Raw genomic sequence first — 16,367 nt, forward strand, 5'->3', positions numbered from 1 at the left:
GGTCTTCTCACACGACTCATTTCAGAGGTCTGTTTTCCTCTGTTGTAATATGCTCTTCTGATCGGAGGTAGCACATGTGAACACCGTCCAAAGTATTGGATCCTTAAAGACTTGTCCAACACAAAGCATACAGCTCAAAATAAATTGATAGATCAGAGGAAAATTCGGCGGATATTATCATCCCATTCCAGATGGTCATTTGGATGGCAACAAATGGTCCACTGAGCAAGTCCCACAGAGATTAAAATATTAAGCATGCATTTACAAATCTCTCCTGGCACAAAAACAAAAATGAAATTAAGGAGATTCACCATGCGAGAACAATGAGCAGTTGACTAATGGCTCGTTCACTTACTTCATCACAGCCCAGGTAGCTAGTAGGCCGGGAGGGCTGCAGTATTTGCATGTTAATGAATGCAGTTGCTGGAAGCTGGGCACACACACACTGAGGCAGGGGATCAACCTTGTAGTGACATTAAAGCTCTGTGGGGACGAGTCGGTCCAGCCCGCTGCGGCCGCATGCAGGGACACAAAGATGTACTGTACCCCTGCCTCATGCTCATGCTGTGTATCATTTTATTTTATTTCTTTATTTATAAGGACAACGCACACTAATCAACATTTCTGTAAATGTGCCAGACCAGTGTAAGCCAGCTGGCTAATTTTTAACTGTAGTCCTTTGGCGAAATGTCTTGATACCAATAAGGTGACAATTAAAATGTACAAACGGAAGACAAGAAGACACCATAAAGACAGCAACAGCAAACTAATAAGCGTTCTCAAGACAGTGCACCATGCAAGCCATAAAATATTAGTACAGTAACACAAACAATGTCCACTATTCAGTACATGTAGCCATGCAAGCAACACAAAGCAACAAAACAAAGCCAAGCAACACCGATTATAACCAGTATCTGACACATGCGAACATGCAGAGCCATAGACAAATAAAATACAATCACGATTGAGATTTTGATTAAAAAAAGTTAAAAGATGCAGTTACAATGTTGGTAAAATGGTGGTATGGCGCAACAAACACATACGACATGCACCACAGAGATGAAAGCTTTGTGCAGCAGCGTGTGTGTGTGTGTGTGTGTGTGTGTGTGTGTGTGTGTTCTGCCATTATCTGTCTCCTTTCGTGTTTCTTTGTATTTCTCCCTGTGTGTGTAGCCAAATTCTTGTTCCAAACTGTACCGTTAAACAGGCAACCTACACAGTTACGGATTGTTTTGCACATTTTCACTTACCCTTGTGACTGTGATGGTAAATGTGTTTCCTCTCTCCCCGCTCTTTCATCAGGAGGTGATGCAGATGGAGCGGCAGCTCGGGGGTCGACTGATTGACGAGCCTCACGTCCTGCTTTTCAAAGACAGCTACCACAACCTGCGCCTGTCCATCCATGACATGCCCCAGGCGCACTGGAGGAGCAAGCTGCTAGCCGGCTACCAGGTGTGTTGGCTGGCCCTGCGGGGCTGCAGGGGCGGGGAGTCACTCCGGATCAGAGCCAGAGCACGGACATGTAATAGAAGTGCCTGGCTGAATCTGTCAAATTTGTGTGTCAGCAGTTATAGGGCTCTCTAATGGGTTTGTCTGTATACTCAATGTAAAATCCATGTTGTCTTGAGTTATTTTAAATTAGCCATCCAAAGAAATTAAAGAAGAATGGAGGCAAAAGCATAGCAATGTTACTGAGTAATCAAAAGTTTTTCAGAAACAACTTTTTATTGTTAATGAGGGTCTCTCTGTAAAGTTTTAATTTGAGTTGGTTCAGAGTTTTAATTAAGTATGTTTTGGTTTGGCTTCAGTTCACTTTAAAGATTCACACAAAGGAGTGTTTTTCAGTCTGTTACTGCAGGACTCCTCTGTCCAATAACCTTTCTATTCTTGGCACTGTGTGCAACTTTAAGCCGTTTGCTGGGAGCCGAGGGAACCTTTCGGGTGTGTGTGCACCGAGTGCATGTTTTCGTCTGCTTGTGCTTCTGCGTAAGGGTGTATATGTGTGCACAGCTGGGATGTGTGCACTAACCCATAGCTGCAAGCTGATTGATTATCCTCGTTGTTGCTCTCTCAAAGGGAGCTCAAATGAAATATAGAGCAGTATGTAAATATCCAGAACTTCCCAACCTAAATCTTGGAACCTCTTCACCTCTACTGCACTCCCCACACCTGCGTGGCCCACTGCACTGCAGCTCGGCAACAACATGAGGGCTGTTCAAAGAACTAGAAAATGCTCTGGCCGTAACTGTGTAAGCACTGAGCACCAGGTCCCCATAGAGAACACATGGGCTGTGACAAGCAAGCAGCGGCAGCAACAATGCACCCAGAACAGAGGCTTATTCCTCTGGACTGTGCCTGTTCATTTGGAAGTGTTATTCCCCTCTCAGCAGTGCGGTCAAAAAAGGCCTTTACTCTCCCCGGGGCCCCCGTGAAGACATTTGTGCGTTTCACCCGGCTCCGTCCGTCATCCGTCTGCCTGGGTAACAGTGCCCCCGTTTGGTTAGCAGCGTTATCTACATCCCCTCTTCACTCTCAGACTGAGTTCTTGTCAGCTGTTGAACTCAGGGTGAAGTGAGGAGTTAGTGTGCCCTTTTTTTTTCAGGGTAACTGCTCTCTTGGGATATGCAAATTAGGCATTAATATGGAGCAACAGAGAAAGATGTAGAAATTGTCAGTCTTGAATAAATTCAGGCAACACTCCCTGGTAGACAAAAGCTGGTGCTGTTCAGCAGTACTACTCAAAGCTATTATGCATGCATATACATCTCTGTGTCGCATGACGTGCTTTAGATTCAAAGTAGAGCTGTGATGTTTCAGCTTGGACACCATCAGCATCATTTGTAACTCTGCCCAGAAATGCACACACAGTACATACACAGAGACAGGCTGAATCAACCGAAAAATACTGGATAGAAAATGTTACCCATGCCAGAGAAATATATATATATATATATATATATATATATATATATATATATATATATATATATATATATATATATATATATATATATGGTGTGTTGTCTCTTAAAATACTAAGTTTGATTGCTTCTGTAATCAGATCCCCTGCCTCAGTAACAGCCCTTTAACGTACCTGGCTGTTGTCAGTCTGCTGCCTCAATTTTCACCTAACGATGACAGCTCATGTCAGTGTAATTAATGGTGATCTCAGTGTATTCTAGGCAGGCGGTCCTGTTAAGGCGTGTTTCAGACATGCAGTTCTAACTGTGCTGCTGCGCGTTTTTTTTTCTGCAGGAGATTCCGTTCTACCACATCTGGAACGGTTCCCAACGGTACCTGCACTGCACGTTCACTCTGGAGCGACTCAGCCTCAGCACCTGCGAGCTCACCTGCCAGCTGTGCGTGTGGCAGGTGGAGGGGGAGGGACAGAGCTTTAGCCTCAACTTTAACATCGCCAAGGTAACTACTCTACTACTTACGCAACCACCATTATTCCGCACTTTCATTAGTCATAAAGGAGTTGATCTTATACTGTGGTTGTTTCCTGAAGGCTGTGCTTCATGGCTGTCTTTTCTACCAGGACACCCGAGCTGTGGACTCTGAGTTCCTGTTAATGGACAGTAACGCCACGGCTCTGGCAGGCCCCAGCGCCTTTCAGATCCCGTACCTCATCAGGCAGAAGATCTGCAGCAGCCTGGATGCCCCCTGTCCCAACGGAGCCGACTGGAGAATGCTAGCACAAAGACTCAAACTTGAGAGGTAAATACCAACTGTACAATACCATAATGCCTTATCTGATCACTGATCCAAGCAGCTTACATAAAGGCTTTCAAGAAATACAGCAGAGCCTCGTTCATCCAAAGCCCTTGAGAATAGCGGTTGCACAGCAGTATATGTACAATGCTCGACACAGAGCTTGTTAAAAATAAATTAACATGTAATCACACTAATTGTGAAGGGTCATACTAACGTGGAGGTTAACATCTTACTATGAATTGCACAATCAATGTAAAGTGCATCACAGCAGTCAAATGTTTTTCCTACAGTTGAGGTAAACAAAGTTCTGCCTTGGCAAACTAATCCTCATTTGACACGGTTAACGTTATAGGATTAATGTGGACTTGATGGATACAGCTATCATTTCTGAGAGTAAAACGCGACCCCTTCTAACTTTTTTCCCCCTCAGGAACAGGTAAGCAGCTTAAAGTCTGCAGCTAAACTTGTACCTGCTACATTCTGATTAACGGTCATAATTGGTGGCAAGCTAGCTGCCCATCAGCGGCAAAAAAAAACCCAACACAGAATAGGTTTGGATCTGTGCCGACCTCAATTCGTTCTCACAGTAACTGTACTTTATCACTGGAGTACCTGTAACAAAATGCGCCAGACATTGATCCCTTATCCTCCACCAATTTAATTTCTACCTCGTAATGAAATCAAATGGTACACTTAATTTGTCCAATCAACTTTATTTACCCCAATTAATCACAAATTGAATTGATGCACTACAGGTTTAATTAGCAATGTTTTGCTCAACATAATCAATTCTCATTTAGGCCTCAGGAAGGAACAATCACTCTGTTGTTTGAGCTGTCCTTAACAACATGTTTTCCTGAAAAGGCAGCAGCTCCTTGGCATTCTGTCATGCTGTATTTCTGCGTTTGTTTCTGTGTGTGTATAAAGCGTTGAGACCGAGCGGAACGGGACCAATCAATAAAACTTAAAATGCCAACAACCTTTTATTTGATCTTTCTCTCCTAAGACTGAGCAAACGGCTGTGCCTGAGCCATACAAGATAAGCTTGTGTTTCACACAGCGAGGTGAATAAGCGGGGCTGACACATCGGACACTAAGCTCTGTCTTGTTTTTATCAGAATAATGACACAGAGGTTCGTTCCCAGACAAATTTTTTTTTTTGACCAACACTTATCTTTGTTGTGTTCTCCCGACGCAGAGGGAAGGCTGTGTGCACTATATAACTATAAAATCCAATTGACTCAAAATAGCAGAGTGGCACTGTGTTCTCAGTGCTTGTGTACTGCCAAAGCAGCCACATGTTTAAAACCATCACAGAATGCTTCACCAGACAAACACAAGATACGAGTGAGTAATGGACTCTGTCTGACCTTTCTCAAGGTGAAAAGGGTGTTTTGGGCTTCTTGTCAGCCACCCTCCCCGGCAAAAAACCCACTATGTGCCAAGAGTTTATGCTGTTTTTTTTTTTAGTTATTTTTTTTAATGTCACGTGTGCTCTACATAACAGTTAAGACCCCAGACATTTGGAGAACAGAAAAAGGCCATTAAATCAAACGAGCATCTTCGGGTACCGCTCAACATCAAATATACAGCTGGCTGGGGCCACTGCTTTGTTGTCATTGATTGGGTTTGATCGTAAAGGTTCTGCTCCTAAAATGGAAAAGGTCACTTCCGACTTAACTGTGAAAAGTCTATATAGGATTTACTATATGGGATTTAGGGCCAATTTCAACATCAAATAAAGAGGAAGGAGGCTTATGCTGTTAAGCTTCAATGAAAATTGCCAGAGATTCTGTATTTGATGGCAGTTTCAGGAGCTAGACTGTGTTCCTATACCTTTATCATTTTTTTACTTAGTGCTCTAACACAGCATGTCGGGATGAAGCAATATAAGACACAATAAAACTTGACATTGACGGAGTTACAAGAAGCAGTAGCGCTATAAAATACCGGCAGAAAAGGTTTTCTTAAGACTCTGTTATTGTAGAGAAAATGACAGACTGTCCGCTTTGATATGTGCTATTGATATCGCTTGATTTAATAATAAAAAATAAAAAAAAGTCTCATTGTTCCCTCACTGTTATTTTTGTGTGTTCTCCTCTCTGCAGACACATGAGTTTCTTTGCATCCAAAGCGAGCCCAACCTCTATGATCCTGGACCTGTGGGAGGCACAACATTTCCACAGCGGCAACATCAACCAGCTGGCCACCGTCATGGCTGACATTGGCAAACAAGAAGCCATGATATTCCTGGTCTCTGATGGCGAGTGCTAACCCAGAAAAGGGGGAGAGACTGGTGCAGAGGAAGAAGTACAGAACACAACAACACACACAAAAACAACAATTACAGCAGCAGGAATCGAAGAGAAAAGCTGTCCCCATGTCCCTCTTCTTCGCTAGGAGATAGTAAAGGGTTTATGTAGGATTGAGTCCCTATATCTCATCGAACAGAGTAAATATCTTTAAATGGCAGACCAAATGAGAGTTTGGGTGTGTGTGTAAATGTATTCATGAACAAAAAAAAGAAAACTTTATTTTCCATTAAAGTTAAATTAGTCCACACCCTGGTTCTACTTTAAAGATAACATAAAATTAACATAATGCCTTTTATATTAATGGGCTGATAAGGAGCAATATGCAAAGTAATGCTATTCCTGATGGCCAATATTGCCAAATTTTTTTTTTTTTACTTAATTTAAAAAACGACACATTAAATATCAAATAAGAGGGATGTGAGAAAAGGTGCCAGTCATTTCAGGTTAAAGAGAACAGGCGACATATGCAATTGGCAGGTTAGTTATAAGACTTGATCTCAGATACTGAACACGTTTTCATTACGGTCACCAGGGTCTGTGAACGTCCCCGCCCAAACCCAGTGATACATGTATGATATAGGTGTATATATGTTGGCATCCGTTTTTTTAAACACAAACAGACCGCTTGTAGCACATCCTGGACTTGCAAGTTTAAAATAGATTGTATGTCAGAAGCCCAATAACCCGTCTCATCTTGTTTGTGCTTTAGTCCAGCCGGTATCACTACTGTGAATGTAACATCTTGACATCTTGATTCAGCGAGACGCTTCACAGCTTCTAAATCAATATGTGTGGGGTTTGGGTTCTTTGAACTTTTTTTGAGGGAGAAGTAAATAATATCTTCACTAAAGTCATATTTCAGAAGCCACTTCTATATAAAGCCTGTGATTTTGATCCGTCCCGTTTATTTCACGTCTTGCATTAACCCCCAATCGTTCATCGTGGCGTTTTTCTGTTTCAAATTCCGCCGCTAATGAAGGAGCCATAGGGCCGAAAGGCCTTTCACCACTGAATGTCGTCAAAACTCAATTCTGAAATGACATTTCCCCCCTGATTACATAAATTCTGTAGCAGAGATGATGTTAAACATAAAAGCATGGCCAAAAGGGTTATTGTCCCACATGAATAATGCAAACCACTTTCCCCGCAAAAGATCTGACAACAAATTCTTCAAAATCTTCACCAGATTACTCGCGGTGAAGTTGTGCAGCTTTGTTTTTGTAGTTCATAAAAGCAATGTTGGTGGGAATTTTATATTTGCTATGTGGCAAACCGTATTTCCACATCAAAGAAACACCTGTCTCTCAGAGAAAGTTAAGAGTGGCTTATTCATCATGTCACGCCTCTGCTCACTAAAGATGCTTTGAAAGGGTTTTTCCCTTTTTGTTATTTCTAGCCAGGATGGCAAAAATGATCCAGCAGATTCATGCAACGAACCATAAAATGCAACTACGCATTTGCTTATTATATTTTGCTGCTTTGCATTAATTTACTGCTTTTTATTTATTTATGATTTGTCAGGTCTGGCAACATGAATACACAGTATCTTTAAAGTCCACTGTTTCAGTAATTCTACTTTGAAAAGGTGTGAGCAATCCCAAATTAGCCATAGTTCTCTCTCCGTCTGCCTCAGGGTTGCATGTGAAGTTGTTTAAGTTCTAAAGAGAGCCCTTTTCATTATATCCCTTCTTATTTAAAGAGCTAGCAAAGCCCATCCTACCAGCTCCTGTGGCTTCAACCTTTAAAACTAACTGGAGCCTCTTTTATGATTGTCAGATATTTGGAATGTACATTTATGTTTCCTTGTAGTGGGGGGAAAAGTATGTCTTTCATAGTTTGTTTTTGTGTGGCATCTCAGCACCTGATAGCTCTTTATCATCCTATTAAACACGCCTCCTCTTGACCAACACGTTTTTACAAGCCCCTGTACGATTTGATGCCATAAAATAAGATTTTACCTTTTTTATTAACTTAAAAAATCAAGCCCCTTTCAGACAAAATGGCGATATCCCCCTTAAATAAATCTTTTCATGTTGAAATGGATCATCGTCACATGTAAATACTTTTTCTATACCAGCCGTGTGCTGTCACTTTGCATACTGTATATCAGCAGAATTGGTAACCAAAGTTTTATGACTATCATTTGAGGCCACTACATCCTCATATTGTATCCATTGAATATTGTTTCAGCATTGTTTTACTTGCAGCTAGTTATAGAATAAGTCAGAGTTGCTGTCTCTTCTAAACTGCGGACTTAAAAGTCCAAATCATTTCCTTCTATCATTTCCTCGCTTTTGTCTTTGAGGCAAGTTAATGCTGTTTGTTCAAGCAGTAAGATGTGTCAGTTTATCACTTTGTAAAGAAATGTAAATTATATTTTAATATGAAGCCAAAAAAAAGACACTTAACTGGCGCAGCATTTGTCAAGTCTAAACCGTGACGTGTTTGCCTATATACTGTTCTTTGGCGATCTAGCAGTGAAGACGTTTTGCAGTGTTAAGGGTTTAGAGACTGTTTTACAGGAAGTTTCTATACATATTTTGTTTGTCCTTACTCTGCATATGTCTACCTGTTTGTTTCTCTAACTGTAAGCATTTAAGTAAAAGGTGGACATAGTCACTAATGCTTAGTGAATCACTAGACTGGGATTGTGTGGAGGCTAATTGAGGAAAGAGGACATCAGGTCTTGGAAACTGACAAGCCAGTGTTGACACAGCATGTTTAGATGAATCATGGCAGTTGTACAGTCAGACTGTGTGCGTGAAATTTTATCACCCCCGTCATTGTCTTGGATGTGTTGTCGAAGCACTTTTCAGTAATGTAATTCACCAGCCGCCAGGATGTTCAGCATCTATCTTCACTTGTCTAACAAATCGTGTGTGTGTGTGTGTGTGTGTGTGTGTGTGTGTGTGTGTGTGTGTGTGTGTGTGTGTGTGTGTAAGTAATACAGTTCCCTTCATGATGAAGTCTGGACCTGATAGTTGTGTATGACTTGTGTAAGTAACACACATGCTTTGTTCAAGGGTTTATAAGTGTATCCCTAAGTTATGGGGGGAAATTGTTACATCTCACAACTGTACTTTTTGCGTCACTCATTACTATTCAGTGTCAAGGGCGTGTGAGTGACTGTGTGCGTAAGACTGGGTGTGTGCATACCTCCCTGTCACTGACTTTTCTTTTTAAACCAAGAACAATAGACTTCTGTACTTGTGAATGGTTTTTCTATTTAGTTCCTTGATTCAATGTTTCTTGCCTTTCTGCAAGTCAAAAATGCTGTATTTATTACATGCCACAGCGCTTATGCAATTGTATAATCCTTTTATTTGTTTGTTTTTTTTTAACCTTTTGTGTTCCTTATCGTCAATGTTAATTGTTGTCAAAACTTTTGTGGCAAATGGGAAAACTTCTGCTTAAGGAGATTTTCTGTACTTTTTGGACAATGATATGGATTTGTGGGTAGAATTTTGGAAATTCGTTTCTAAGTGCTTTCAAGTATTTACTTGGCCTTATGTATATATATCTATCTATGACATTTCAGAAAGGTATGTATAGTAATTCAACCTGAAATTGTTGTAAATAAATTATATATTGTTAAATCAAGGACTGGATCTTTCACTTGAAACAAACTGGTGTTGATTTATAAAAATAATTTAAAAAGGACCATATGGGTGCTATTAAATGTTATAGGTTAAACTGATTTGCATTTTGTCAGGCTTCAAAGACTTCAACATCACTCTGACTATAACATGTTTAAAAGGAATACTTTTGGGGTGAGTTTGATGAAAAGGTCAACCAGATTAGCATAGCGCTACAATTTATTTGTTCAACATGGTTAACATCTGGAGTAAAAGAATACTTAATTCAGACGACTAATGACTGAATGGCTGTTGGAAAATTATTTATTTCTACATCAACATTGTAAGGATTCACTAGGCTCGTGGTTACAACAGTTATTTTTTTAAAAGCACTTATTGTATTCACAACAAAACGGAGCAAAAACATCAGAAAGTCCATTGCCCTCTTGTTGGTGAGAGCGAAGACAGCCAAAACATCAGTCAATAGAAAATCTTACAGATGGGTTCACCTCAAAAGAACATGTCAGCTCAGTGTTCTGCCCCAGCACTTAGCAATACTACAATATTTTATTGGAAATGTCCAACAGCTATGAAACAACACTTACAGGCCCATTCTGAAGCAATATAAATACAAAGTCACCATGACTTGAAAGTACTCTAAGGAATAATCATAATATCATATAGTAACATGGGGGACAAAATCTAAATGAGTTTTTTTCCCTACATTAAAGGCATAGTTCAGCTTTTTAGAAGTGGGGTTGCGTGAGGTACTTATCCATAGTCAGTGTATCTCAGTGTATGACAGTAAGCACGCTGCCAGTTCAGAGAAGCAGACAGGAGTACCGACTAGCCCTTGAAAATGTCCAATAAATTTCAAAAATCATTTCAAAAGCTTTGACATTTAAAACAAGAATAGCCCTTTTTGTCACCCACGTGTCACTATTAAAATTGGATCAATTGAGGATTATTACATGACTCACAATTACAGTTATTAACTACTTTATTTCTCATTTGGCTCTGGCAAATTTAGAGCACATACTGCAGCTAGTGCTTCTGTGGAGAGGTGCAGGGGTCCAGTCAAGCAGAAATGGGACATCCCCTTTTCTGCTTGACTGGACCCCCATTAAGTCAATAAGCACTGCAGTACGAGTCAGAGAGTGCCAGGGTCCTGAATGGGGCCACCACTTCTCTACATTCTAGTACAGGAGTATTGGCAGATCATTACTGCAATTTCTGAGATTAGTAAAGGCTAAATGACTCCTCCAACTTGAAAGATACTGACTTGAACTTACTTCGGACTGAACGAGGATGAGATTAGTAGTCGTGAGAGTTCTTAACAACTATAATTTAATCTAGATAAACTGCAGATGCACTTTTTAATGTTTGATCTGAACATGACAAGTTAGTGACATTAAAACAATTCCTTGACTATTTCCAGTTATACAACACAGCATTTGGTATTACAGGCAGTATCATGTGAAGTGTCCTATTAGCACAGTAAAGTAACGCGTAGTGCGTAAAGCTAACAGTAAGCCTCAAATGTAGAAACAAAGTCTGTAGGATAGAAAAAAAGACTAGTGTAACTAGGTGTGTGGCTAGCAAAGAAGAGATGTAGAGTGTGTACGAGTGTGCCGGAGGGCGGAGTGTGGTAAAGAGTAGGGAGAGAGAGAAGTGTTGATTCCTCTGAAGATGAAGCTCACTCACTCACACTGGAGCAAAGGCATGGCCTTTGCACAGGGGCTTATCCTTCTTCGAGTAGAACGTCTTCCCCTCCAGGTTGATTTGGCACAGCTTTAAAGATGAAAGGAGACAGAGAGAGACAGATTGGGAAACCAGGGCAGAGTAGATCTCAGACCTTAACATTGCGTTTTCTACTGGCCAGAGACAGCTTATATTATTTACTTGACTGCATTTACTTTCAGTTTTCTTCACACAATGACAAAAAGATGGAGAGTGACAGACTGCAGGTGATAGAGAGAGACTCGAGGTCCAGAGGTGAAGGCAGATTTTGCAGGCGGCATTGTCGCTGGGACAGCCAGAAGAGATGGGCCAAAGAGAGCTCCACAGAGAGCCATATCAATCAAAATGACTTACAGCACAGACGAAGCACGTATCGTGCCAGCTGTAGCCCAAGGCCTCCAGAAACCGATCGCCGGCATCAATCTTGAAGTCACAGCCATGGCATTTGGTGCCAAACATCTTCTCATAGTCTGGAGAGAGAAAGGTGAGGAGAGGTGGTGAGTGGCAGAGATATGTGAGATAACCATCAGAATTAAGTTCATTCAAAAGAGCTTTTATCATCCTCGAAATAAGATCAAGCATCATCTGTGGCCTCCACCATTACCTTATGTAAACATCACTTAACCTTTATAGGATGTTCTGGAGCACAGAATGTGGAATATTTTTTTTTTTTTGTATTCTTTTGAAAGGAAAGAAAACACATATAAACACACACACACACACACACACGGCATTTGATACTTTGCCGTTTGTGTTATTTTGTCCACCCACTGTACATTAGTGCTTTTCCAGAGTGGAAGGGAGGGATTAGGATGAGGTGAAATTGCTCCAGATAATTAAGTGGATTTGCCAGTCTCTTTCATCACAAGAACTCTGGGGAAAGTGTCAGGTTATGATGCTGCTTCTCAAGAATGAGTGGGTGAGACCTGCACAATCCCTGAAAGATGCTGAGGCAGCAGCAGAATGGTTATCAGAGCTAAAGGCATTATTCAGAGTATGAGTACTCAGGTTCTGGCTTCGCCTCTGATAAAGCAGCGAGCCTCAGTAGTAAGCGAGAGGCATGCGGCTCCACTAAATCATTTACAGCATAATAGAAGAGCACACACCATTCATAAAATCCAATAGAGAAATGTATGAAGTAAACTGGAGCTAAATAGATTATAGCAGATGAAAACATCACACTTTATGACTGACTGTGGTACGCGCCAAGAGATTCATGATGTAGGCCCACACCAAACCCCACAGCAAAGCAATGTTTTACAAATAGCTTGATAAAAAAATATGAAAATGATTTAAGCTAAACTGGAGAGGGAACACCCTGCAGTGAGCCATTTGTTTTCTCAAAAGAAACAAATTTATCAGAAAATGCGCTGCATTTTTCTGTTTTTGTACCCAAGCTTCTGTTATGCACCATGAACCACAGTGTACTTAGCTATGGCATCCATTTAACGTAAAAGGAAATTACATCTTTCATCAAATGAGCTTGATCACAAACTTAATGCTGCGTGGCGGGGTGTCTTGTTAGATTCTTGGGTGCAGATGTGTTTCATATTATTAAAAAATAATTAGAACTTCATATTTTATTAGTAAAAATTCATAGCATGGTATGTCAAAAAAGTCATAGTATAGCATGTCGAAAAAAGTAATAAAAAGGTCATAGTATAGTATGTCGAAATAAGTCAAAGTATAGTATGTTGAAAAAAGTCATAGTATAGCATGTCGATGAAAGTGATGAAAAAGTCATAGTATGTTGAAAATAGTCATAGTATAGTATGTCGAAAAAGTGACAAAGAAGTCATAGTATAGTATGTCGAAAAAAATGATAAAAAGCCATAGTACAGTATGTTGAAAATAGTCGTAGTATAGCATGTCAAAAAAAGGTGATAAAAGTCATAGTACAGTATGTCGATGAAAATGATAAAAAAAAAAGTCATAGTATTGTATGTCAAAAAGTCATAGAATAGCATGTAGAAAAAAGTGATAAAATAGTCATAGTATATAGCATGTCGAAATAAGTCAAAGTATAGTTTGTCGAAAAAAGTGATAAAGTGTATATAGTATGTTCAAAATAGTCATAGTATAGTATGTTGAAAAAAAGTGATAAGAGAGACTGGAGTACAACTTCTCTCTTCAGTCCTGTAATGCTGGTCTTGAAACTAATTGCACTATACAGGATTTGATCACTCAACCTTCTGTCTTCCAATCATTCTCTTATCACCCTAAGATATCTGACCTGACACACAGTTATGTTCATGTCATTTGTCTCTTTCACTTAGTATATTAGACCTCAAAACTTACTGAAACATAAGATTTGAACACTCAACTTTCTGTCTTCCAATAGAAAAAAGTGATAGGAGAGACTGACAGGAACACAACTTTTCTCTTCATCTATTTGTATTCTTCATTCCTGTAATGTTGGTCTTGAACATAATGGCAGCATACAGGACTTGAACACTCAACCTTCTCTCATTACCCTAATCTATCTGACCTGACACGTTCAGGTTTTGTCATATTTGACTCTTTAACTTAGTGTAATGGATCTCAAAACTTAATGAAACATACGATTTGAACACCCAACCTTCTGTCTATCAATCATTCTCTTATATCTCCAAGTTATCTAACCTGACAGAAGAGTTCACGGTTTTGGCATATCCGTCTCTTTAACTTAGTGTAATGGATCTCAAAACTTAATGAAACATACGATTTGAACACCCAACCTTCTGTCTATCAATCATTCTCTCATCACTTTAAGCTATCTGACCTGACAGACAAATATGCTAAAATCATAAACTCTTCTGTTTCACTTAGTATTTTGAATCTCAAAACTTCCTCAAACATAAGCTTTGACCAAACAACCTTCAGTCTTCCGAACATAATCTCATCACCCTAAGCTATCTGATCTGACACAGAGTTTATGTTTCCGTAAAAGTCATAGTATGTCAAAAAAAAGTGATAAATAAGTCATAGTATAGTATGTTGAAAAACGCCATTAAAAAAGGCAAAGTGAAGTATGTCAAAAAAAAGTCATAGTATTGTATGTTAAACGTCATGAAAAGGGCCAGCCTGGACTGGGTATTGAACCTGGATCAGAATCTGCAGTGATTACTGCTATTTGCCTGTTGGCAGCAGTGTTAACAACTGAGCCACTGTGCCAACAAGGAATTTAAGTTAAAAACACTAAAAGCATATTGTGTAGAAAAAAGCCAATGAAAAAGTCACAGCGTGGTATGCCAAAAAAAAAAAAATCATAGTATAGTATGTCTCAAACAGTGATGAAAATTTCATAGTATAGTATGTCGAAAAACGCCATTACAAAGTCAAAGTGAAGTATGTCAGAAAAAAAAAACGTCAATCAGCATTCACACAATGACTGCAACGGTTCTATTTCTTACCTTTCTCACAGTAGGGTTCACCCTCCTCCATGTAAAAGGCTTGGTTTCTGATGGGAGTCTTGCAGGCTGCACACTTGAAACACTGAACATGGTAGGTCATCTTCAGGGCATGCATGATTTCCTGATAAAAAGGAGAAAAGGTTGTACCACATAATTTTTTTTGTACAGAGAAATCACCAACTTTGAAACCGGTTTGTGTTTTCAGTAATAGTGCAGTTCTTACCCCTGTAATCTTCTTTTTGCACTTGGCGCAGTTAGGAGCATATCGGTTATCGTGGCACTTGGTACAGTAGACAGACCCTCTCTCCTCGAAGAAGCCCCCCTCATCCAGGACCGTCTTACACTGTGAACATGTAAACTCCTCCGGGTGCCAAGAACGACCCAGCGCTACCAGGTACCGACCCCTGGAAACACACACACACACACATTGAGTACAGTTCCTCTGTTTTCTTGCAAAAGTGATCAGAATAAGCACTAAGGTTTCTTTTATTAGCTGTGAAATGTGTGAAATGAGGTTCAAATTATTTCAAAGTCAGGATAATGCTTGTCTTCAAGATGTCTCCAGACTGTGTTAATTAGCTGACTGACTAAATTTGCCAGAACTTGAATGTATTTTATTCTGGTGAAATGAATTAAACTGTCCCTATTGATGTGGCGGTACGGTCTCACCTTATGATTTTGTTGCAGGCACCACATAGCGGGGTCCTCCCGCCGTCTTCAGGTGCCTGCTGCGCTGCCTGCAGGATGGAGCTGCGGTTCTGCATAGGCGTCGGTTGGACCGGCTGCTGGTGCTGGGTCACGACGGTGCTGGTCTTGTCCGGGCGATAGCGGTCGGCGAAATTAGGGTCAGTGACCCACGGCGGTCGAGAGGAAGGACCTGAACTGCCTGCTGCAGTCTTGGAGCCTGGGCCAGAAAAAAATAAATAAATAGTTTGCAAGAGATTTGTTTTGGAATTAGAATACTTTTTTCACAATGGGGAGGGGGACACTTTTTTAAATAATATACACGCTCCCTCCAGGTGTATGTTGTAACAGTTTTGGGCATCACGTTGTTGCTGCTGACGCTCCTGTACTGAACCTTAATAAGAATCTATTAGCACAACCTCTACTGGATGCTGCTGGGGTTCTTTATACGCATCAGCAGGAGCAGAAACTCACCATCTGGTTTAGCTGCTGCCTGGGCCTTGGCAGGTGAGGGAGTTGGCTCAAGGCTGTGGGGAGAAAATGACTAATTAGAGGAAAAAAAAAAAACACACACACACACACACACACACACACACACCCCAGTAACCATGGTTACTACACAATAAACATGTTTGAATATCAGCAGCCTGTCTCCATTGCGTTGTGCCACAGATTATTAATGTATGAATGATCATAAGCATCATCAGTCATATAAAATCAGTATCAACAGGATTAGCATGGGTTTCTCACCTGTTGTGGAAAGACGCTGGTTAAGAGTGGTAGATTCAGGTGAATGTTAAAGAATATACACTGTAATAGAATTGGAATTGATTCGCAGGCCATTTTACATAACAAGCCTTTGTGAGACTAAATCAATCATGCATTTCGAATGATCAATGCTGAACAACAGATACCGTGGTGTGCATTCGGTAAAGACATTAAAG

General features: G+C 40.3%; 2 protein-coding genes across 6 annotated transcripts in view; one reads left to right on the forward strand and one right to left on the reverse strand.

The window, feature by feature from the left end:
- Positions 1 to 8,011, forward strand: part of unc5a (unc-5 netrin receptor A) — a 137,111-nt gene extending 129,100 nt beyond the window's left edge. For both annotated transcript variants that reach the window (XM_078260907.1, XM_078260908.1), the window contains exons 13-16: positions 1,303 to 1,452; positions 3,256 to 3,420; positions 3,542 to 3,720; positions 5,826 to 8,011. In XM_078260907.1, the coding sequence (XP_078117033.1) occupies positions 1,303 to 1,452; positions 3,256 to 3,420; positions 3,542 to 3,720; positions 5,826 to 5,991 (660 nt within the window). In that variant the 3' untranslated portion in view covers positions 5,992 to 8,011. The remainder of the gene's footprint in view (positions 1 to 1,302; positions 1,453 to 3,255; positions 3,421 to 3,541; positions 3,721 to 5,825) is intronic.
- Positions 8,012 to 9,913: 1,902 nt separating this feature from the next.
- Positions 9,914 to 16,367, reverse strand: part of pdlim7 (PDZ and LIM domain 7) — a 34,730-nt gene continuing 28,276 nt past the window's right edge. For all 4 annotated transcript variants that reach the window (XM_078260910.1, XM_078260913.1, XM_078260911.1 and 1 more), the window contains 6 exons: positions 15,898 to 15,950; positions 15,409 to 15,643; positions 14,963 to 15,143; positions 14,740 to 14,860; positions 11,702 to 11,817; positions 9,914 to 11,398 (listed from right to left, as the gene is read on the reverse strand). In XM_078260910.1, the coding sequence (XP_078117036.1) occupies positions 11,312 to 11,398; positions 11,702 to 11,817; positions 14,740 to 14,860; positions 14,963 to 15,143; positions 15,409 to 15,643; positions 15,898 to 15,950 (793 nt within the window). In that variant the 3' untranslated portion in view covers positions 9,914 to 11,311. The remainder of the gene's footprint in view (positions 11,399 to 11,701; positions 11,818 to 14,739; positions 14,861 to 14,962; positions 15,144 to 15,408; positions 15,644 to 15,897; positions 15,951 to 16,367) is intronic.

The sequence above is a fragment of the Sander vitreus genome, chromosome 10, assembly GCF_031162955.1.
Source record: "Sander vitreus isolate 19-12246 chromosome 10, sanVit1, whole genome shotgun sequence".
Classification (NCBI taxonomy): domain Eukaryota; kingdom Metazoa; phylum Chordata; class Actinopteri; order Perciformes; family Percidae; genus Sander; species Sander vitreus.